Genomic DNA, 24,561 nt, shown 5'->3' with positions numbered 1-24,561 from the left:
GTGGAAATTAAAAGCAGCATCTGTGCCTGGCTCCAAGGTCAGAAAAAGGTGACTGTGCTAACATAAAGGAAAGACCATGAATGTAGGATGAATGTGCACCAATCTTGTCTTATGTTGTCCAACATGGACTCAGTGGTTAGCTAAGTCAAAAATGCTGACTGTGACTCAAAAGAGGGTGAGAAGTGGTTAAGACCATCTCTGAAGACTTAGGCAACACAATGAAACTTCTAAAACATTTCCACTGAATTTGATGAAGAGAAAGTGAGATACTCACTTTGCATGGTAATCAGTTGCTGGCCTGAGATCATTTACAGTAACTTTATTTTCTTCTCCACTGGAAAGAGATACAAGTTTGTTTTAAAGACTGTTTCAGAATTCCATACATTTGTAAAAAAAGATGTGTATCATCTAACTCAACACACCTTCTATGAAATATATTTGCTAAGAGTTTCTCTTTTTCTAAATACAGCAATGTGTAAATGCATTTATCTATGAATTTTAGAGGATTCTTGTGTTATTTGGGTCCTTTTGCCCTGGTGGTTTTGGAGCACTTAGCTGCTTTCTAAAGAGTAGCAATTATTTTCTTCTTTACTTAGTAGGACAAGCTGCATGTGGATGCATGTATGTTATTACTCAAAAAAACCACTGAATTATTGTAGCCTACAGCAGCTCAGTCCAGCCTTCCAAAAACAATTATATAAACTGTACCCGACTGCACATACCTACTTGTTAGAGCCTAGGAAAGAGAAAAGGCACCAAAATAACATCTGTTAGTCTGCTTTTGCTAACATCAGCTTATCTTAGCAAAGGTCATTTCTCTGCTGCTAGTTTCTTGAATAGGGATACTCAACTTGCAATTGCATGAAATCCATGGAAGGTGACCAAGATAAACTAGCTAGATACAAAGATTTATAACTGTTAGAGAACTCTATACCCTTAATTCTATATTTTACTGTCCTATTTCTCCAAATTGCAAAAAAATGTCTGAAAAGTATTTTGTTAGGAATTAACTGAACAGTTTTGTTTGCTTTGCTACTGCTATGAGTTGCATTCTCTGTGAATTTGCTTATTTTCTTTTCATATCATAAGACTGTCTCTTACCAAGATCAATTTTAGTGAAAGGAGGAATAACCTTACTTGGAGGAGAAGTATGTGCTGATACAAAAAGTAATAAATACCATTTATTTTTCTCACTACTTGTATGTCTCACTGTGTGAGAACTCATGGTGACTAGTGCAGCTGGTTGAAATACAGCAAAAGTGGTATTAAAATATGCCTCCAACAACAAAATCTTTACATTCCAGTTGATGGCAGAGACTTCAGTAATAAAATGAAACAAATACTACTGAAAAAAGGTAGCTAATTTCAAAACAGAAGTTACACAAAACTCCTAATGATTTAACTTTCTGGAAACAAGCAGATTTTTCATGAGGTTTTAAGACACACATTTCAGTGCAGCAGTGACCAAATAAAAATAGCCAACACCTACATGTACACAGTTTTGTACTTTCCATCTTTTCCAGTACTTGAAATCATCACTTCATAAGTATAAACCTCTGGCATGTCATTCTTGTCTGTGTCTTCTCCGGTATCACTGGATGGAGGGGACCACATCAGCAGGGCTGTTCTTGCCTGAATATCAGATACCTGTACAAACACAAAGTTTTGAGATCTCTGCCATTTAAATGCTATTGTATGTAAATGTTATTTTGCCACAAAGGATCAAAGAAGAGAAAGGAAAATCATACAGCATTAGCACATCAGAGTATTTATACTGATACGCTAGCTACTAACTAATTTTACAGATGAAATCAGGTTGGAAATGCAAGGAATGCCATGAGAAAAATGCAATGCCAGGCAGGAGGCTGCGGGCAGAGATGCCTGTTGGTACATAACGCCACCCAGTGGGCTGCTGAAACATGGACCAGAGTGTTGGCCAGGGATGGCAAAGCACATCCTGGGACATCGGGCACTTCATTAAAACATGCTTCTAGCACCTTTTTCTTGGAAGCCATTGGCATGATGACTTTTTAAACACCTTCTTCTTTTTTATGTAATATAGGGAGATGAAGGCATGTTCAAAACGTCCATGTACATACACATAGAGACAATAACCTGAAGAATTTCTGTGGTGGTGTCTGCCTGAGCACCCTACCCATTGCAAAAAGGCCTGGATAAGAACAGTTGGTGTGACAGAAATAGGAGTATGTGTGTCACAGTATGTGTGTGGAGTATGTGGAAATCACAGTGTGTGTGACCTCCAACTTTCCAACAAGTGGTCCCAGCAGACTAATCGTGCCAAAGGGCAGTGACCCCCAGGTGGGTTAAACGGAAACAGAATCACAGGAGACTCCTGAAACACAGAAGCCATCAGCTTTACAAGTGCAGAGTAGCATGAAAATTGGTAATGGGGGAGGTGAGTAAGAGATGCTGTAGTGGAACAGAGCAATGATCAAAATCTGGCCTGACAGTGCAAGAAACTGCCCTGCCAGCCACTGCTGCCTCAATCCAGGCCTGATGGATGCTGTGCACACCAGCTGATGCAACAGCATCTTGGGGCACAGCAGGCATGGATTTGCAGCCCAGCTGAGTGCATGTGACCTGGTGGAGAGCCTTCTCAATGGTCTGGATTAGCAGATTGTAGGGAACAATAGATTCTAGGGAACAATGCAGTCACACACAAAGCTACTGAAGCTGCCACATTTTCCAAAGGAGACACGTGACTAGAGGCACCCACACTCCCAAAAGAGTGGGCGATGTCTGAAACCATATGTGCTGCAAGGGGCTGAGGATGCTTGTGTCCCTTGTAGGTGAGTGCACAGGTGCATGCAGGTGGTTACAAATTTTTAGGATCTGTTATAGAAGAATGCCTAGAAATTTGTGGCAGTTCATAAGTATTGCACATCTGCTATTGTGGTTTATATGTTGTACCCACCTACTGTTTCCAATAATTTATAAGAGAACTCAAAACACATTTCATTATATGAAATTACCACTTTTACAATATTACTGTAGTGTATGTCTATTTTGGGAATAATTGCTTTTGAAAATCTATTATCAGAGTATCAGAATCAAAAAACTATCTTCACAACTCATGCTCTCAAATTACTATCATCTACTGAACTGAAAAACTGAATAGGTCAGCTTCAAGAATGAAGCAGAGAGGATATGACTTATTGATAGCAAACACAAAGGAAGAAAAATCACACTATGTGAGCCTTAATGTCTTGGAAATAATGTCACTAAACTGTTATGCACTAATAGGACTGTATATCATATCCTAAAAGGGATCAAATGTTGGTATGACTAAACACTGAAGTTTCTCTTTAAAATCTGGTTAAGAAAAGTTCCATGACTATCTTGATGCAATCACCAACTAGACAAACACTATCTATAACGACTGCAGAAAAATTCTAGTTTTTCTGTAAGTCTCTGGAGTTGTGGGAAGCATCTGATGAAGTTCCCCCCTGGCCAGTCTTTACCCCACCCTCCCGAGTTGCAGCAAGTGGCAGGAGATCCAGAGGAAAAGAAATGCAGGCTCCCCAAGGACCTACTGTACTTCAGGACTGTTAGATCTATTTTAGGATGATCTGTTCTTAGGTTTAGCTACTTTAACAGTTGAATTTTTTTCCCTAGTATCCAGGCAGTGTCTCTCTTACTACCAGCTAAGACTGCTAGCATTTGAGTTTCCCCTCACCTATAAAATCTGATAATTCTCACTGTTCTCCTCATCTCCTACTGATTCATTTTCTTTAGTGCTTTGCCCAGAACACCCCATCTAACACTTTGCTAATGCCAAACTGCCATCTGACTTACTGCATTTCCTTCATACATAGGTATTTTCTACCACTGTGAGACATAAGGAAAAAGTATTTTTGAAGAGCCAAAATTTACGATCAGGAGAATCCACTACTATTATGTGTTCTGAGACAGTTGGGAGTGGCTTTTTAGAAAAACTTTGCATTACTTATTACTTTGTATACTTATGCAAGCAGCTGCAATTGATTCTGGATGCAACTCTGAACACTATGTGTTCTGCAAAGCAGAGTTTAATACCTGGGTCAGGCTCTAGCACTTTAGAAACAAGAGGTGAGCTTGTCTTCATTAGCAATCCAGCTTGCCAAAGTGAATATCCTTATTAAATATGTTACACATGCCATTTGGGTCAAACAAAAGAGCAGTTTTATCAGGGGCAATCTGGACTGCATTCACAGTGACCCAATATACTTAACTGTGAGTGAGGTGTATCCCATGCCAGAAGTCCGCAAACATACACAGAACCAGAAAGTATGATGTTCTCCAAAGGGATGTACATGCTATATAACCAACCCTGAAATTCTGAGCTTTTATTGCCTCTTATTAAATACTTGGCCTTCTGCATCATACTTCATTTGGCTTTTACTTTTTCAGGTCTTCTTTTCTGCTTACTTTGTTATTTGGTTAACACACATGACAGCTAGTGAAGACTTTGCTCAACCACCGAGATGCAATCTGCAGAACCACTCCAATTTAAATCTGGGTATAAATAGCTCAAGACCCCAAAGTCGAAGGGTCATCTGGTGCCAGTATCATTTAATCAACTTGACTTAACACTGCCATCTATGAAAGGATAAGGAGTCTGGAGGTAGCAAAATCAAGGCATCCCATACTGCATAGAACTGAAAGGTATTCGTGAATGAAAGATCATGATGGAGACCACCACCTGATTTAGATGTACATGCCCTGGACCCAGACATTGAGACATGGGACAGCTCAGGACAGGTCAGCACAGCTCCAGGCTTTCTGGAGTAGGATATGGTGCAATGGACACTGTACTGGACAGCACCCTGTATGATCATCTGATTGTATGGCTACCCCCACAGCCAGTACTGCCCGTGCCAGCACGGTTCACCCAGGGAACAGAGTACTGATGATCCAGCAGAAACCACAATCCTCATAGTAAGTGCTTGAGCCGAAACATTAATAAAAAATCTTCAGGAATATTTCTGATGAGAACCACAAAGAGAAGTCAAGAAAAAAGAGTCCTCATTTATTTGAAGGAGAACAAACTAAAAAAGTGAAGGAAAACATCTCCTTGATGGAACTGTGGGAGGGTGACTTGAGATCCTGCAAGGCCCAAATAGGTAACAGAGACTCCTCTCACATCGTACCACACTCCCCCAAGCTCCAACATCAGCTAGACTTCCACCCCCTCACAGCCATGACAGTCCTTTGCCTTCATAAAGCATATGCCTCTCCAAGTGCCAGAAGTCTAGCTTTCTGCCTTGTGTACACTCTGAATCTGTAGCAGAGTACCACTGCCTGTGATGCCTTCTGAGGCCTGCAGAGATAATTTGTGGCACACCGCCCTACACAATGACACTCAAGCAAGAACACGGTGGGGAGATAACTACTGTTTCTTTACAGTCTCATTCAGAGAGACTTCAGAATTCCCCTTGGCAATGCAGTCACTGCTAACATCCCAATTTCAGACCGCTCCTACCTCCATGCTGCTTAGCCACCAATGATACAAGGGGCACTGAAGACATGTCAACTCATCCTGATACTCAGACAGAGCAGGACACCAAGTGTTCAAGACTTCCTCTATACAATCCCTGCTCAGCACTTGGACAACCACTGATCACAGAATGGTTGAAGTTAGAAGGGACCCATGGAGGTCATCTGGTCCAAATCCCTTTTTTAAGCAGGGCCATGTAAAGCCAGCTGCCAGGAACTATGTCCAGATAATTTTTCAGCATCTCCAAAGAGGAAGTCTCCACAAACTCTCTGCCCAAGTTGTGCCAGAGCTGATGTCCTCACAGTACGAAAATGTCTCCTGATGTTCAGAGGGAACCTCCCGTGTTTCAGTTTAGGCCCACTGCCTCTGGTTCTGATGCTGGGCACACTGAAAAGAGCCTGGCTCCATCCTCTGTGCACTTGCCTTGCAGGTATCTATATACATTGATAAGATCCCCTCTGAGCCTTCACTTCTCCAGGCTAAACAGCCCCAGCTCTCTTGGCCTCTCCTCATCAGGCTGTAAAGAAACATATGAAAGAAAAATCAAGACTAGGGCACTAAACTGGGGCAAGGTTACCTGGAAAGTGAAGGGAAGAAGGTAGGTAGCAGATGATTGGAGGAAGTAGCTGACTGACTGGATGAACCCATGGCAAGCTCTTCCTGGAGTTTCAGTTGTATGGACTGTGCTACAATGGGGAACACAGACTGTTTTTACTCAGGCAAGATGGTGGACTCATGATTGTAGTAAAGATTTTTGGAAAAGATATGCAATCTTCACAGAAAAGCTGGGACCAGGTAAGGTACACACAATGAAAGAAAAAAACATTGGCCTGCTCTAAAATGTAAGAAACTACTGAATTTGGCAACAATGCTTTAAAGAGTATCTACACAAAAATATGCATCAGTTTTATAAACTGAAAATATGTTGGTAAATTTTCAAGCAGGTAGGTCAGAAGTCCACTGCTGATAGTCACCTTCTGTGGTGAATTTTATGTCTCTCTTCCCTGAAGCTGCCAAAAACTCTTGAAAGAGAAATAGGTCATATTTTTTCTCTACTTTGCAAATAATATTTTACAAAACCTCATTTTTGGTGATGTTTCCAAAACCTTGCCAGGTATCTCTCATGCATAGAGATTTGTAGTATGTAAAATTGCTTCCTGTACAGTTAAGACTAAACAAAGTTGCAGGAATTTGAGTACAGATTCTGTAGTTATGTTAATATTGAGAGTCACAGAATAGCCAGAAGAATTCTGCAGTGGAAGTATCAAGACACTTTTAGTTTCATAAATGTTCATACACTAAAAATTGCTCTGGTTGTTCATAGTACAGTGACTGGAAGTTAAATGAACTTGTTTTAGTATGGAAAATTAAAGACCCTTTAAACTTAAGAGAGAGAAACAGAGGTGCGATTGTGTAAAATAGCAACAGATATATTCTGATTTTATGGAAAGCTTTTGTTACTTACCACTGGCTTGGCTATATTAGAAAGAAGTGCTTCCAGTGCTTTTGTTTCTTCATCCTTTTCTTAAAAAACAAAATCAAAGCAAAAGAGAAGAACCCATGAATATTGTGCAGTAACTTTACAGTGATATAGCTCTTTAAATTCAACAATTGCACACGGAAGAAAGCATTTATAAAGTAGAACATCTTGCTAACTTGCATTCATCTAGGACAACATGAAACTAAAAAAAACTTCTGAAGAAGTTGTTAATATAAAACTATTTCTAAATCCCTTCTGTGCTTTATGGAATACAGAAAGCCTGGTTATAATTTATTAATGTATAACTTTAAACCAACTGTTGCTCTGGAGAACTTAAGATCTTGGAGATTTCCCACAGATTTCTCTTTGGATGTAGATACAGTCAGGTTACAGTAGTTTGAATATGTTACTGCACATCAGCTGGGAGCCTACTGGTAACATTGCTGGCCTTCCTCAATTGCAAGGGAAACAATCAAAGGTGTTTTGTGCCAGCTGAAGGTATAGATGAGCTTTATAAAGGATTTATAGTCTACAGAAAGCATTTTATCTGCTTTTATCACATAATATTTAAATTTTATTATCTCAATAGTGAAAGTGAACAGGCTACTCAGTTTTGAAGGTGTGGCCAGGCATTTTTAATTCATTTAACATGCCTTAAACTAAACATGAAAGAAAACAAAGCCTGACAAAATTATCAAAAAAACAGATCAAATCTAATGACAATTCTCTGTTTTTAAGACAGCTTATGCTGTTGAAACAAATAAAATACTTTTCTGACTGATACTACAACTCTAAGTCACCACCTTCTGTTTGGCAAGTCTAAATCTCAGCACACAATTCTCCCCAATGCCTCCTAAAATAGTTTTGAGAAGTGGACATTCCCATTTTTCATATAAAATATTTCTAAGGAAACATCACTATAATTTTTGTAATGTGTAAACAACAGTATATTTCATCACTTGTGCCTTGTTAAAGTTAGCTCATAGACAGACACCAACAAACAAAGTAAACTGAAGCCTAACAGAAAGTAAACTGCCACTGTGGAACTATAGTGACAAATATCCAGGTTTGAAGCAATAGTTCCCAACTTCTGATTTTAGGTTGTATCTCAAATGTGACCGTTGGTACTAAGCTTGCATAGCATATCATCTACACATGTTTTTAAACAGCTCTCATAGGTTGAGATTTCCTGATTTTGATTAGATGTACTTTCTTCACAATTCATTTAGTTTACAGCAATCTAACATACATCAGCACAAAATTATTATCTCAAAGTAAACTTCAGAGAATTGAGAAAAATCATGGTTTATTTCCCTTAGTATCACCAATTACAGTTCCTTATTCTGAGAACATTGCTCCTGGCTGATGACATGTCTTTGACATTATGTTCACAATCTGAAGGACTATGGCAGATACCTCAAAGTTGCATAGTGACACATCAGATTTGACAATGACTATATGACTGAGTGAATTCAGTCCATTTATGAGGTCACGAACTTCCCAGTGAAATAAAGATATTACTAATAAGCACACTCCCTATGGTAGTGTCTTAGAAAACATGAACTAATGTGAGGACCAGCCTTTTTCTACAACCGTCTTTCAACAGTGAGTGTGTAGGGATAGATCAATTTTATGTAACAGCAGTATCTCTTTTCCAAAATATTCTTTATCAAGTTGGACGTATATATTTTGATTCAGACACTCGATTCTTTCCATGTTTTCTACAATAACAAGCAGGCCATCAATATTCTGTGATTTCTTAAAATGCAAGCACTCTGAACAAAACAGAGATTTTTCTTTAAACAGTGTCACGAAATGTGACTCATAATACTTCCTCAAATTTACATGGAGATTTCCCTACCAGTAGTTTTTGTTTTCTTAGGCTCACATTCCCATGTGATGAGCAGGCTGATCACCCTTAACTCCACTCTATGTAAGTCAGGGCACTTTGAGGTTGCTACTCACTTCAAGACTGTCAAAGTGTGGTGTTCTATATACAAATGTTATGTTCAGCCACTATATTAGTAATATATGATTATCTGTCCAGTCCAGACACTGGGCTTGCATCATATGTTAATACGTGTATATGTGCAGTATTTTTGATAACACCTACCTTCTACTTCTGTATCTGTCTGAGAATTGCTTTTTCCTTTACCCAAAGACTTGCATTTGGTAGAACCTGTGCTTATGCCAGCTGCATCCTGTCCTTTTGTAAGTCCGTTAGGTTCACTTGTAGGAGAAGGACATTTCTGAGGAGATGATGGAGGACTGTTTAACTTATCCTTCTGAGTTCCATGTCGATCTTTTAACTTTTTTTGTAACCTTTCATATGTTTTACTAGACCTTTCATCTCTAAAGTTGGATCTTCCATGAGCAGGCAGAGTATCTAAATGAAGGAAGGAAAAACAAATCATTAAGAACAGAACAGAATTTTAAAATTTACCTAAAAATGCTATACAAGTTAAATGTGCACCTGTGTGTAAAGCTGTATCGCTACTCCTATTTGAAAACTGAAGTGTCCAGCAGGTAAACTGATACACATTAAATGGACATTAACAATATATTAGGGAAGAGAGTGTAATAACAATATATTAGGGAAGGGAGTGTAATCTTTCCCTCCCCCATATTTTCTCCACTTAAAAATTACTCTTGAAATGTTTCTGTAATATTCCTTGAGGTACAGGAGGAAGTCTATACAGAAAAAATGTGCTACTTTACTACACTGGAGAAGGTTTGAGGTAATGTTGAATAAAAAAATCCATTACGTTTTGGAATGCAGCTAGAGCTCTAATACTTTAATGATGCTTCAGCAGGAATCAACAGGGAAAACACCCATAAAAGCATAGAAACATAGAACCTGTGTTCTATGTGGCAATGGAAAGACACTAAAACACTGAAGACAGCTCGGCCAGTCCTTGTAAGTGCACTATACCTGTACACAGTAACCCCAGGCATTGCTGCAGCAGCCCCGAAGTTTCATCTGTAAGTCAGAACTGGCTTTGGAAAAAAGTCAGCACCAGACTACTCAGCATTAAACTGTGAATTGGTGAACTCCTTTATCCAGTTCTACATTTGTATTCATTTCACCTTTATGCTTAGAAACACTTCACTGACTCGAGACTTTATATACCATATCTTTCTTCAGTGTAACCCTGCCTATGATAAATGCTGAAAGCTTTAAAAAAAACATCCTTCAAATTCAAAATCACCATACAATTTGCTCATTTTCAGGTAAGTTGGATAAGTCAGTCTGAAGTATACATTGTATTTATTCCTTATAGATAAGAAGTACTGAAAATAAAATCAAATAAGAACTTCCTTGCAAGGATAAAAAGAAAAAAAAATCAGAGAACTTCCCAATTTCTGTTATTTTTTTAAGTCAGCTTAATTCAAAGAAAGTATGACAGAGGACTTCTAGATAAACTGTTTCTATTTAGAAATGTGATTTTTCACTAGATTTAGAGAGTTCAGTGCTCCTGTCAGGCAACTACTGTTCTCTGTGAGCATCTGGCTGTTTTCTGTGGGTGGTATTTTTTTTTTGTGTGTGTGTTTTTTAAATTTTTTTTTGTTTGTTTGGCTTTTCCCTTAAATTTAGATTCCTGAAATAGGAGCCTAACTGTGGGTTTTGACTTTTGAAAGTTACAGCCAAAGTCAGAGATCCAGAATTAAATATGAAATCTGTAAAAAATAAATTACAGTATTAATACTTAACTTTGCTAAACCCAAAGGCATTTTACATACACATTGAAAATAAAGCAAACAAAGAATCCCACTTCATCATTTTTTTTACATTAGCAGTTTAGTAAATTATACCCGAATTAATATTTAAAGTTATATAACATGGCAGCAGAAATATAAAAAATTATTCCATTAAGAAACACCATTTTATGAGTTTAATTATCATACCCCAGTTTCTTAATTTAGCAAACTAAAAGCAAACAACTGCCATCTATAAGAAGTCAGGAAATTAATAAAACTACAAAGAAGCACCCAAAGACTATCTAGTAATGTACTATTATCAAAGTAGTGCAAGAAGAAATGAAGTACAACATAAGAATACAGAAACACTAAGAATTCCAGAAAGATCAAGATATTTGTATATTCTTATCTGATCACTTTGCTCGTACCATTTAAGCTCAGCGAACTGATGAAGCCCATTTTTACGTTATTTTAGTGGTATGACAGAATGTTGAAAAGTTGTGTTTAACCTCCCTCCTCATAGCTTCTAGCTTTTTCTAAAAACAGAAACCTAGAACTGCTCTCTGAAAGTCTTTCAAGGTCGGCACCTGCCTTACCTAAAGAAAAGCAAATCTACCAGAAATGTAAATATTAATCTAACAAACCAGCCCCTGAGTTTGAACACAAGTACATTTTGCCTCCAAACCACAGTAAAGGCAGATGTCAACAGCAGTATCAAAGATGGCTTTAACCACTTTATTAAATTTAGGTTAGTGGCACCTCATTAATCCAACTGGACTTCAAAGGGACATTCAATTAAATGCACATAGTTTTATGAAAAATGAACCACATTTTTCCCTAATACTAAGAATTCCTATTTCATACTTCAAAAGGATGTTTGCAAAACAGGAGATCTCAGAACTATGCTCAGGCGTGGATTCAAATGCTGAATCACTACACCTTCTGCACCATTTTCCTGGGAAAATCTGTAACTTACACATGTCAGAAGCAATCTCTTAAGTTTAGTGGATCACTTAACAGACAACCAAATAAATTAAAAAAAAACTTCTGGAATAATAAGCTTCAGCTAAATCAAGGTTGGTATCCACGTAACTTTTTTTGGATATGACTCCCATTCAAGCTGTAAGTCTTGCTTAACAAAGCCCTCACAATAACCTAACAGATACTGGAAATGAGGCAGAACATTATTCCCTTTGTCAAAACTGGCAATAATTGATGAGCTACTTACCCACATCCCCATAGACTTGTGAAGTGTGATACTGTGGAATGTACTGCGTTGCCATGTCACCGGCTCCAGTCACAGGTGAGTATATGTGACGAGGTGGAGGAGGTATCATGGCTGGAAGAGGAAGGAAGCCAGGCAGTGGGGGATGTGGAGGCCTGTGTATCACTGCGTGACCACCAGGATGAAATTCTGGAGCCTGGGGAACCACCACAACCCTTCGAACACCGTTATCCTCAATAACCTGTACAGTGAGAGACACCACGCACCAAAAGAGAAATGACAGTCTGAAAAATATGTTTCTATAGATCCTTACACAAAATCAGGAATAGTAAATCCCTTAAATCTGATAAAAGGAAAACAGGAAATAGCATAGGAAAAAAAGGGACATTAAAGGGCTATGTTAAGTGTATTAACTGCAGCAATGCCATTAATTTCTCAATGTGGTGGGGAAGAAAACTTTTAAAAAATCTGCCTGTAAGAGTATATAACAAACAACCTGGGGTATTAATGGCACGAGCCCAGCTTCTCCTAAGGGTCCTGTTTCCACCCTCATTCACAGCACTTGTATGCTACACTGCTGTAGGATTTGTTTGACAGCATAACAACTAGATTGCTTCCTAGAAATGAACTGGTGAACTGACAGACTTCACTCTGCATCAATAGAGAGACAAAAGCAAAGAAATGCCTGTTTTTTGCTCTGTCCCCAACTTAGCCCACCAACACTAACCCAGGAGACACCAGCCATACTGGCTCTGCAGCAACCATCATGTGCATCAAGCTGTCAGCAAACAAACTACCAGGATAGTAGTCAGCCCTCTCAAAACTCCTTCACAAGTCAAGTAGTTCTAAAATTTTTTGTCTTTCTCCTCCCCGTATCTTTCTACCTGTAAAGAAGTCTTGAATCTTGAAGAAAGTCACCTGCTACTCAGAAAACAGGGCCTTTGTGGCAGCCATTGGCAGACTGTAGTGTAAGGGATTGTGAAAAATTAGCAAATGGGAGATGTGACATCAGCCTATGTGTGAGGTACCAGACTGTGGCCCTTAGCAACGTTGGCAGAATTTCCAGGCAGTGGCAGTAGCATATGCAATCCCATTATGAGAATCTGTATGATGCACAGAGCTGAGGTGTGCTGAGCATGGTATTTGTAGCATGTCTGGGCTGTGCAGCACATGGAGCTCTGGTGGAAAGCAAGCACAAGGGCACAAACTGTACCTACCAAGTACTGAAGCAGAAAATGTTCAGTAAATAAGAGTGGGTCACAAACTAGACCAGGAACAAGGATCTGCCCCTGAAGCACCTCACATCATTACCCTCTCTAAATGTTTATAAACTCACATAAATACATGACTGTTGGAGACATCTAGAGACAATCTTGGCATATTTTGACTCGTGTATTGTGGTAACAGTAAATTTAGTGTATGGGATGCCAACAAATAAAATGTTCTTCATTTCCTAGTAAAATGTTGTAAAGTCACAGCAGAAACAGCAATGGAAGGTTTAAGATAGAACACTTATTCAGAAAAGGGGGAGAAGAATGGAACATCATGACTACATTGAATAGCAGGGGACAAAGCAACCCTATGACATAACTTTTCACTGACATTTGAAATGAGATGGGGACATGTACACATACACAAATAAACATCCTGGTGCAACAGGAACAGATCAATAGATCAAAACACTTAGTGCCAAGCTGTTTTCAGCTCCACTGTTTAAGGTTAATGGAATCATGCTTGGCTAGATTTAGCCCTGTGCCCTAGAGTGAATGCTTTCATCAAGTCTGTGACAGAAAGCTGCTTGGAGGATCATTGGTTTTACATGTCCCCATTAGGGGTTGATGTGCATCTGGTACATCTGGAACAGAGCTTCTGATTTTGTTTTCTCTGCCAGCAATCTAATTTGTACAGCCCCAAATTATCCTGCTAGCTGAACCAATGCAAGGTGAGATTGGTACAGGAAATTGTTTCAAAACTTCACCACTGTGCTGAAAGAAACAGTGCTTTAGATAGAGCTGCATGCTTCTGGTACTGTAGGATATGCATATACAACAGCATTCAGAAGACACAAAAGTGTGTACACAATGGAGCTGACCTTACTTTACTTAACAGACAATTGGAAATTAATGTTACGTAAGTGAACGCAGCTTTAAAAAACATGCATACCATATGACTTTAAGAAATGGGTTATTTTCTATACACAGAAATCTATCCTTCTTGGGAAAGAGTAATTAAAGACAATACAATTCAAATATGTGCAACCATAGCTGTGTGATACCCTAAAGGCAGAATATATTAGCAGTAAAAACAACTAGAACTTCTGCTGTCCAATGAAATTCTCTAAACACTGAAATGTAGTTTTAATTATTTAAGTCCCTTTTGGTTACAAAACCCTCAAAATACTGCAACTTATTATGATTTTTATGAGTAAACTCAGATTATGTAGGAAGCAGCTCCCATTAAAAAACAAACCAGCTGCTTAGTTTACAGCTTGTTTCCTTGGGTCTGCTAATAGCCTAAATAACTTAGAAATAGTCACCCAATTCATACCAGCAGGGACCTTATGTTTAAACAAGCCTGTAACTGTGTTTCCAGATCTAACATCTGCTCAATGGTAGGCCTCTTACAGACAACTACACAGATAAAAACGCTCCAAAAAGCAGTCAGAGCATCATGCTGAGTCTATAATTTTAAGTTTAAAACGTAAACAAGCTCTCTATTATGCCAGTTGTGCTAGCAAAACATGGTTCTGGCACAGGCCTGTTTGGTTGAGTGAACTGGAAAACTCACTGCAGATGGTGAATATAGATGGCTTAGGAGAGGATGAATAAAGATGTGCTTTCTTTCAGTTTTACAGCTACACTTCCAAAAGAAGAGGAAAGGAAAAGGAAATCAGCTGATGAATTGCTTTTTAGTTATGTGACATGAGAAAAATAAATCTTTTATTCAATGGTTATCCCCAACTTCTAACAGAGGACAGTACACTGTACTACAGCCAAACGGGAACTGAAGCAAGCAGAGGCATAATAGAACTAAATGAAAATGGAGAATCAAAATATCATTATGTTGAAGTTCTTCCAGGCAGACAGCTTAGGACATTTAGCTGGTTTCCTATTCAATACAAAATATAATTGCAGCTGCTGACCTTTAAAAATATACTATACCTGAAGAAACCATAGAAGTTTGCTAGGACTGCAGAAAACTCTTAGCTCAATAATGTTAGACTTTCCCATTTTGCAAGACTGCTATCAAATCTTCTGGCTTGTAAGAGGAACTCCCATCATAAACCTCAAAGTCTGGTATGTTTTGTCAGTCATAAACCCTTCAGAAGGCTTATAAACTATAGGTCCTTCTGGACTATGGTACTTCTACTCAGATGAAAACAGCAGATGAGCTCATTCCACTTGCACTCTGAGCTGGATAGATGTGAGACACCTGCAGTTCAAAGGTCAGAGTGCTGTGCTAAAACAACACCTGCTTGGACTAACAAACTCCAGTGAAAGGCTAATGAATGGGCCAAGGCCCAGCCCCTCAGCATCTTTAATTCAAACTGTCCTCAAAGGAAGGATAAACTAATTAAAAAAATATTTTTCAGATTGGCACATGTTACACAACTTTTAAAACATGTACTTCATCGAATGAAACAAATAAGAAATATACTAAAATTCCAATTTTTACTTAGTTCTAAATTTCTTTCTCTTCTTAAAAAATTAATTCTAATAAGAACTAGCAATTTTTACTATGACCTGAAGATATATGGACTTCTAATGATTATTTATAAGTCATTTTTCTTCTGCCTGCTTGGGAACGCAACTACAAAGGATGCAAACAATCAATTTACCACAGTAAACTTCTAAGAGATGAAAGATAAAATCAGAGTAGTACTCTGCCTGCCTTAACAGCCTTTTCTTTTGCTAGAGGACAATTTTTTAATGTTGTTTAAATAATTTGTCCAACATCTGCTGACACTGTGGGCTTTTTTGTTGGATTTTATGCACTGTAATCCCTTCACAGTGTACACCATTGGATACACACTTAATCAGAGGTAGACTGGTCATGACAACAGAATGTCCTGAGAGAAACTTACATCATGGGGAGTGGCATTCAACTGCTCTAACTTCCAGATCTGACCTACTAAGCCCTAGACTTGTTCTACAGACGAGGGAAAAAAAGAGGCAGCATCTAAAAGGCCACACATCTCATTATAACTCACATGTAAGAAACAGCCAAGAGAAATCATCCTTTTAATCTACTTTACAGGATGTCCAGGTTATCTAGCTCACATTTAATTTCCAGGCATCTAAATCAGTAATCACACAGCAGTGAAAAAATGAGCTGCATTTTAAGATATGTGGTGGAAACACTTTTTATGTGATAACGTAGTCCCAATGGACAGCTGACATTTTTTCCATGTTGTTTGCTGTACTTTTTCAACTGACCTGTTTTTCTCCTTATCTACAGGGAAATTCCCAGACATGAACTATGTAAATGTATAAATTATATACTATATATTTTATATATATTGCTGCCACTATAAAATATCCACTAACACAGGAATCAGTACACGTCCCCAACAATATTTGGTTCACGACTGCATTTTATATTCAGAAAGCACCTAGTACTTTAGGATTCTGAACTCAGCAAGGAACTGTGCATGCTACTGTCATGTACATAGTTAATATAAAACTGAACAGGCACAGACACAGCATAAGAATTCTCCCATTTCAGAAATACTGAGAGATGTCTCCTCTTATCTCCGTGCTTGATCATAGTGACTGAAATCTAACCAATTATCTTATTAAATTAGTGATTATGGTTCCAGTTCCAAAATTTGCATGAAAATAAATTAAGAAGCAAGTGAAGTGACATACCTGTGGGGCATATCCAGGAGGCACATAAATAGTAGGCACTGAACCATTTGGGGACATCATTGGAACCTGAGCAGGACCTAAGTGGGTTACAGAAATATTCAGTACAGCACTATTTAATAATTTGAGAAAGATGAAAGAACATACTGAGCTGTAAAGTCTCTGTGAAAAATATACAAGATAACATGGATAAACAAAGGCAATGAACTGTACAGATAAAATTACAGCATTAGGCATTCTTTGAAATCTAAAAAACAGTTGAACAAAACCAGAAACAAGCTAAAAAAAAAAAAAACCCAGCAGATATTTCTCCCTTCTCTGTCAATAAGCTCACAGAAGAGCTCATGTAAAAACTCAACTGTTGACAAATCAAAAGAAATGCCCCAAGATGAAAAGAAATACCAGAAGATGACCATAAAACAGAAACAAACAAAGATATTTGAAACCAGCTGCTGAAAACAGAACCTATTTAGTTAAGAGTTACAAAGAAAATTACTTACAAAATAGCTGGTTTTTACTATGGTCTTATCAACTAAATTAGTCTCAGTACCACAGCAGTGGGAGGGGGCAAACGAGACATGAATTTAAGGTCCCATGGAAAAGGCAGTGTATTACCAACTAGTAAGTCTGCTCCAGCTAACAGGAAAAGTCAGGACACCATGATGATCCTTGTACCATACAAACCATAAAGAAAGGAGTTTACACACGTTTGGATAAATATGACACAATTTATGTGTTAAGGTGGCATTCGTAGATAAAGTATTGCCTAGAAAATCAGATACCTTCAAAGAGCACTGGGATGCTGTTACATACTTGGATTTTCAAAAGGATTTTGACACTATCTCTCAAAGACCCTTAAAGAAGTAATGCCGCCTTTGGTTAAAAAGGGAAAAGGTCTTTCCATTAATAATTGATTGAAGAACAGGAAAATAAGAGAAGTAAATTATCAGCTTTCGAAGTTCTTTGAGTGATCAAGAGAAGAGTCCCACAGGCACCTCAAGAACCTGTTCTGTGTATTAGACAAAGCTTCCAGAAAAGCAAATGAACAGCAAGGTGATAAATTGTTGCTATGTTCTAAGAGAGCTGCAAAGGATCTCACAGTACTCACAGATCAGATGACAAAAACCCAGAGGTGCCAAGTAATGCACCTGGATAAAACCAGAAGTGTTTCTTTACAGCGATAAGCCATAAATCAGATGCAAACACACAGTGCAGCTACTACATGGATTTCCAAAGACATACGAGCCAAGTGGTGTTTAGTGGTATTCGTAGAAAGAGAGAACATTAAAAAATCATTACTAATGAAGGGGAACAAGCAGAAAACATCATTATGCTGTGGTATAAATTCATGCTGTACCTCAAATCCTTGAGCAATGTGTTTGACTCCACCTTTCAAAAAAACCACACAGGACTAGAAAAGGGTAAAAAAAAATGTTTACAGTGGCTTTCCACCTGTTTATCAGGAAAGATTCAAGAGACCAGGATTATTCCACCAGAATATGGTTAAAGGGCTGGTAGCAGAGAAACAGTAAAAGACCTATTTAAAAAAAAAAAACTAAAAATGGAAAAATAGATAATTTATAATTTCTCATTTGCAAGAACTAATTCACCAAGTTTTAAAACAGATAAGGGAATTTCTCATAAAATGCACAGCTAAATTGTCTAACTCCTTGCTTTAAGAACAGTGTCGAAACTAAAGATTAGGTTCCGTTTGGAAGAAGTAATCCATTAAGAGCTGTAAAAAATATAAATACCACTACTGTTTCATGAACAAGTAAGTTTCTTCTGTGTGTCTGCCCTATCCTTATGCTGTCTTCTTTAGTATTTTATACTGGCTCCTACCAGAGTGAGCATGCTCAAGAGGAATGGCCTTATGTTGCTGTGTTTTAAATACACAAGGGAACAAACACTGAATTTTAATAATTAAAGAAATACTGAAACACAATAGAATTTGAACAAGTTTTGTGACAAGACAAAATGTTGGAATTCAGACATTGTAGGCTGCATTCTGCAAATTTCAAATTCAGTCTACTGAAGCTACCAAAAGTACCAATCCAATTTAATGTAGTTTCAGTAATACTTCTAAAAGGGCATTCATAGCTCCACCTTAATGATTTTTAAAACTCTGTTAGGATTGGCAAATGGAAAGTACATAGTAAATGCAAAGTACGGTAAATAAGATTAGCACATCTCATTCTGATACATATGGACTTCACAGAAAAATAAAGGTACCTCTGTCTGAAAGCAATGGGAAAAGCAATGAAAACCACTCCTTAGAAAAGCAGCATGCAATCCAACTTGATTGCACATATTATAGGAACTTCTTTAGAATAAGACACAGAAGTTTGCAAACATGTTACCTAAAAGGAATCACCTTTATTATCAACAAAATGCTAACCCACAACAGGGGGAGGGGGTGAAGACGTTTTTAAGAACAAGGTCTTTAATTAATTATTCACTGAACTGTGCAACAGTGAAGAATATAAAGACTACAGTAAGCTATAAATTGAGAACTGAACATTATTCCAGTGTTTTTGCTCATCTGAAACTGAAACATGTTTCCGCAAAAGTTTCTCCCGAGTATGAAGTGCTAAAAAGAAAGTGAAGCAAAAATCAGCTAGAGAAACTTAAAATAGTGCATTACTTTACTACAATTCCAAAAGGTCAAAAATAATGGAAACACATTTATTGTAAGTTGCCATTGAAATAAATAATGGTTTAAATTCTTACATAAGAAAGTGGGTTTTATACAACTTGTATCTTGCATCACTTACCTGCAGATTTTCTATAATGAGTACAAAACACTGATACTTCCATTAAACTCACAATTTTAAACGATGTAATTTTCAAGTAAAGGGAGAACTGAGACCACATTTACTTGAACTTCTTACAGAATACCATGTCCTTGGTTGATGACAAAACTCACATATGCAAGTGGTTTCTTTGAGAACTGGTGATTATCTGTGTTTGGCTTTTCTGTTTTGTTTTGCTTTAAGAATCTAGAGAATATTGTTTAACAACCTTTTTAAGGTTTACTTATTTAGCACTTTAATCTCTCTAACAAACACAGAGCAGTTATCTCCCATCCAGTACAAAGGTTGATCCACAAAGCCATTTTCAGTATACCATAATCTAGCAGTCACAAAAGTAAAGGCACAAACTAAATGTATGAAAAACTATTGCAATGTTAGAATAGAGTCAAATCAGCAGTTTCAAAATTTGCATCCCATCTTTTGCACTTTAAGTACCAGAACTAATGAAAACATATTTGAATATTCAAGAACTCAAATTTACTTCTGATTGGATTTCCAAGTGGCTGTGAAATAAAATTTCTAGGCGGATATCCAAGAAAATGATAAATACGGGACAAAAAGTCAGCAGACTTCACAGGTGTTTTGAACGAACATTGTGTTTTACAGCAAGATTACCGATTTCTTGATAGGAAACATACTACAACCTGCAAAATTTTATCTGAAAATAAAATTATAATATGCTAAAAAACATGTATTTTTTTCTTCAGTAATGTGAAGATCTCTACTCTCTTGTGGTGCAATACACTGTAAGAGGAATTTTCATATTTTTAGGTATTGGCTGGACTGCTGCATGACAAAACCAGTGTGTTTTACTGTGAAGTGAGAGTTATTATAAAGCATCAGCAAACAACAGAATCAGGAATTCATGTTACAGAAACATCTGATTTTCCACTGCACATAAATAAAACTGATTTAATCCAAATCAGTGTATAATGAATGTTGATGACTTGATTGTTGGTAAGGGGAGGTCTAAAATCTTTGATACATTTTCAGGTACACAAGTTCTCTTACATAGTAAGTGGAAAAGAAACATTGTGGTAGTGGAAACAAACACATAACTGGTTTACTTTATTACTGAAAAATGTCAACTAAGGGTAGATTTAACGGAACTGAAGCCAAGAAACAGATGTTTCACTACACTCTCAATTTATTATTGACCTAAAAAAATCCCACCAAGGAGGAATACCTCCTTGCCCTAGCAATAGCTGATGATCTTCTCCAACGTGCCTATTTGAGCCGACTATAAAAACCTCATTATGCTCATTACAGCCACCATAAACATGCAGCAAAATTACCAGCGCTGCACCATCGCTAGGATCGTGACAAGCTGACCTAAACGTGGTAACACCTGAAGACCTGAGGATACCGCCACCGCTCGCCTTGCACATACACACCATTTCTTTTTATTTGAACCATGAAGCATCGCTCCATTTTAAGTGTCTCGTAGAAGCCCCAGCGAAGGTGCACACACGGGATTCCCAGCGCCGGGGCAGGGATGCTCTTCCGGGGCGCTCAGCGCCCGGCCCTGCGCTGCAGCGCCCGGGCTCCCACGGCCTCCGGGAGCCGGGCGTCCTGCTCCCCGCACGGCCCGGGGGCCGCAGCACCCCCACTCCGAGAGCACCACCGACACAGGGCCTGGCAGCGCTCCGGCTCCTGGCCTACAGACATTTTTTTTTTTCCCCGGCCATTGCAGCTCTCCCCCATCCGCCACTGCCGCACAACCACGGAGGCCGCCGGCCCGCAGGTGTCGTGTTTCACCGCGGCGGCCGAACCGGGCAGGCAGGAGTCCTTACCGCTCATTTCGGGCCGGGCCGGGCCGGGCCGTGCCGGGCCGTGCCGGGCGGGCGGCTGCTCCCGGCGCGCCGCGGGGCGGGGCGGGGCGGGGCGGCTCCCCCAGGTGCGCGGCCGGCCCGCTCCGCTCCGCCCCGCCCTGCGCCCCGCCCCGAGGGGCAGCGCCCCGCCCCGAGGGGCAGCGCCCCGCCCCGAGGGGCAGCGCCCCGCCCCGAGGGGCAGCGCCCCGCCCCGAGGGGCAGCGCCCCGCCCCGAGGGGCAGCGCCCCGCCCCGAGGGGCAGCGCCCCGCCCCGAGGGGCAGCGCCCCGCCCCGAGGGGCAGCGCCCCGCCCCGAGGGGCAGCGCCCCGCCCCGAGGGGCAGCGCCCCGCCCCGAGGGGCAGCGCCCCGCCCCGAGGGGCAGCGCCCCGCCCCGAGGGGCAGCGCCCCGCCCCGAGGGGCAGCGCCCCGCCCCGAGGGGCAGCGCCCCGCCCCGAGGGGCAGCGCCCCGCCCCGAGGGGCAGCGCCCCGCCCCGAGGGGCAGCGCCCCGCGGAGAGCCGCGGCCTCTGCCGTCCCGCGGGCTGGCCGCTCCGCTGTGCGCTGCAATCTACCCGCTGCCACCGCCTGGCGCGGCCCGAGTCATTCAGCTGAAAGCTTCTACGTTAATTAGCATAATTAAGTGCTACAGAATTATTTAGGCCCAGTCCTTCCAGAGCATTTTCCTTGAGCTGACCTGCTAATCAGTTTACACCCAAGAAACGGGGTGCACAAACAGATCTCGTTGCAAACAAACGCTTTCCGGCCCAGCGTTTGGAGAGCTGCAATGACTTTGATAGTAATCTATGTGGATACTGCGGCTCATGAACACTGCTATACTTAGCATTAGTCTAATGTGAACGGTGATGAATCATTGCTATCCCCAGGAGGAAATAGCATTCAGGATTTACTGCAGCACATTAGGTTAACTATGGCTCTATAACCAAACACCCACACTTTGACATCATACAGGCGATGATATGCATCACTGACGCAAGCACTGACAGGATCAAACACAAAGGCCACAGCAGCAGAAACAATAGAGCGCCAGCTGACGTAGCAGCACACCCCTCTAACACTGATGGGCAGCAGTAAATCAATAGTCCCAGATGCCACAAACAATTGCACCACTGTCTTTTACATAAGGAATAAGCCTTCAGAGTTTTATTTTGGGTTCCCAACAGCTACAACTAATTAAAAAATCCAGCAACCACAACCACCACCAATTGGTCTACATTTGTCTTGTAAGCCGTGCCTGGAAAATACTTCCAAATTAATACTTTAAGTTAATCTCAACATCTTTACGCATACTAGGTGCAACACAATAAAAGTAATAAGAAGAAAGAAAGTACAGAACTTACTGTTTGGCCTAAGCTGGAGAAGAAGCACAAGAGGGAACTGGGAAGGTCACAGGTGATCAGAAGACTTCAGCTGGCAGTGCTCTCAATTTAACTCATCCCTTATGCTCTAAATTCATCCTGACAAAACAATCCCTTCCCTTCCCCCATCCATCTGTCTACTTTTGCCATCAAGGCTGGGGAGCAGCAGCTGACAAAGCCGCAACATCAATTGAAATGTATTAACTGACTAGGAAAAAAAAAAAGAAAACCTAGCAGTATTCAGCAGGCTTGCAAACAAAAGGAAAAACGGAAGGTAAAACATTATCATAGTTCCTTTCAAAAGTGGGGGGAGGAGCATCAGTTTCTTTTAAAGAGACTTTGGAATAATGGATAAAAGAGCAGAAAGCTATGAAGTCTAACTAGAGTATTTCTAAAGATTACATCCTAATGAGATCCTGATCTTTCCCATGAAACCACACATACATATTCACAAGAAAATCCCTTCTCAGGCAAAGTGGGCAAAGTGCAGAGATGACAGGTTCCTATAGCACTTTATCACTAATGCAGCTATCAGTTTTCTCTTATAATGGCCTGATATACTTTCAAAGGAAAAGAGTGACAATGGTTTCTATGTTCAAATGTTAAAAGTACTTTTATTTCACTTGTTTCTAAACAATGACCATGATGCAATTTTGTAATTAAAAAAAGACTGCAAGTCCATGCCTTTGAATAGCACAAACTTCATAACACAAAGTTACACTTGGGAATTTTCAGAAGAATGTAGTGGTTTGAAATACTACAATAATAAGACTTTTTATACCTACTTTCTGAAGCAACTGTTTGCCACAGTGATAAATTCTACTTTATTAAAGAAAAGTAAAATTGATTCAAAGATGTTAATGTGGAAATACAACACACACTTTGTACTGTGCAGCCCAGGCTGTTAAATTACTCTGTTTATTTTGCCAGTTTAGGGCAGTGATTTAGTAACTATATGGAAGAGTCATGTCAAAAAATTGTTCGCTCCCTCACAGAGTTCCAATTGAAATATTGGGTGAACCATAAATCGCTGCATTTCAGAGGGAGTCAAATGTGATATACCACACAGAGAGGCTTTGATAAAAATGTTATTATACTTAGCAGGAAAAATAATCTGTTCTCATTCTAATCTAACGACACTACATATAGCTTAGCTTTTTCTTCAAGGATAACCCAATGTCCTAGCACTAATGCTGAGCAGTACATATCTGCAGCTTTTTCAGACAAAAATTTAGTATTTGTGCATGCTGCTTAATCATGTTGCACTTGATACACAACATTGAGAATAATCTACAATTCAATAATCTAACAGTTGTTACCACTAGAATTGGTGTTCTTCTAATCAGGTTTGGTTTTTTTTCCTCCCATATAGCACTGCAGATCAGGAAGTTAAAAAGTTAAGCACTGCTACTAACAGCTGCTTGTGGGTAAGAGTGAAAAGCACAAGTGAGTCTCAACAGTTGGCAGTTCTTGGTGTGTAGACAGTCTTCTGCAAAAGACTGTGTTGATCCAAAGACAGATCTTGGAAAGAAACAAGCATTAACTACAACCTCCTCCCCTGCCTGCCTGATTGTGCTAAGAATAGTATTACATAGTATAATTACTTGTAAAAGCCTTTTCATCATCCTGGTATTCAACTTATTACACTAATGAGTTTTGGTTTTTTTTACTTACCTGGCTACATTGGCTTGAAACTAGAATGCAGAATTATCTGGCACATTCTGCTGTCTCAGCTGGCACCCGAGGAAGTCTCCTTTCCTATGTGCAAATTTAACATTACTGCTTCCCAAATTATTA

General features: G+C 39.5%; 1 protein-coding gene across 11 annotated transcripts in view; it reads right to left on the bottom strand.

The window, feature by feature from the left end:
- Positions 1–24,561, bottom strand: part of FNDC3A (fibronectin type III domain containing 3A) — a 111,934-nt gene that overhangs the window by 34,482 nt on the left and 52,891 nt on the right. For 8 of the 11 annotated variants that reach the window (XM_085577741.1, XM_021528415.3, XM_085577739.1 and 5 more), the window contains 6 exons: positions 16,770–16,846; positions 11,905–12,142; positions 9,091–9,363; positions 6,963–7,021; positions 1,490–1,647; positions 275–334 (listed from right to left, as the gene is read on the bottom strand). In XM_085577741.1, the coding sequence (XP_085433867.1) occupies positions 275–334; positions 1,490–1,647; positions 6,963–7,021; positions 9,091–9,363; positions 11,905–12,142; positions 16,770–16,846 (865 nt within the window). The other 3 variants (XM_085577767.1, XM_085577774.1, XM_021528417.3) reach the window with 3 other exon arrangements.

The sequence above is a fragment of the Lonchura striata genome, chromosome 1 (genome assembly GCF_050655825.1).
Source record: "Lonchura striata isolate lonStrDom1 chromosome 1, ASM5065582v1, whole genome shotgun sequence".
NCBI classification, from domain to species: Eukaryota; Metazoa; Chordata; class Aves; order Passeriformes; family Estrildidae; genus Lonchura; species Lonchura striata.
Note: the sequence above shows the minus strand (reverse complement) of the source record. Positions and strands in the feature narration are given on the sequence as shown.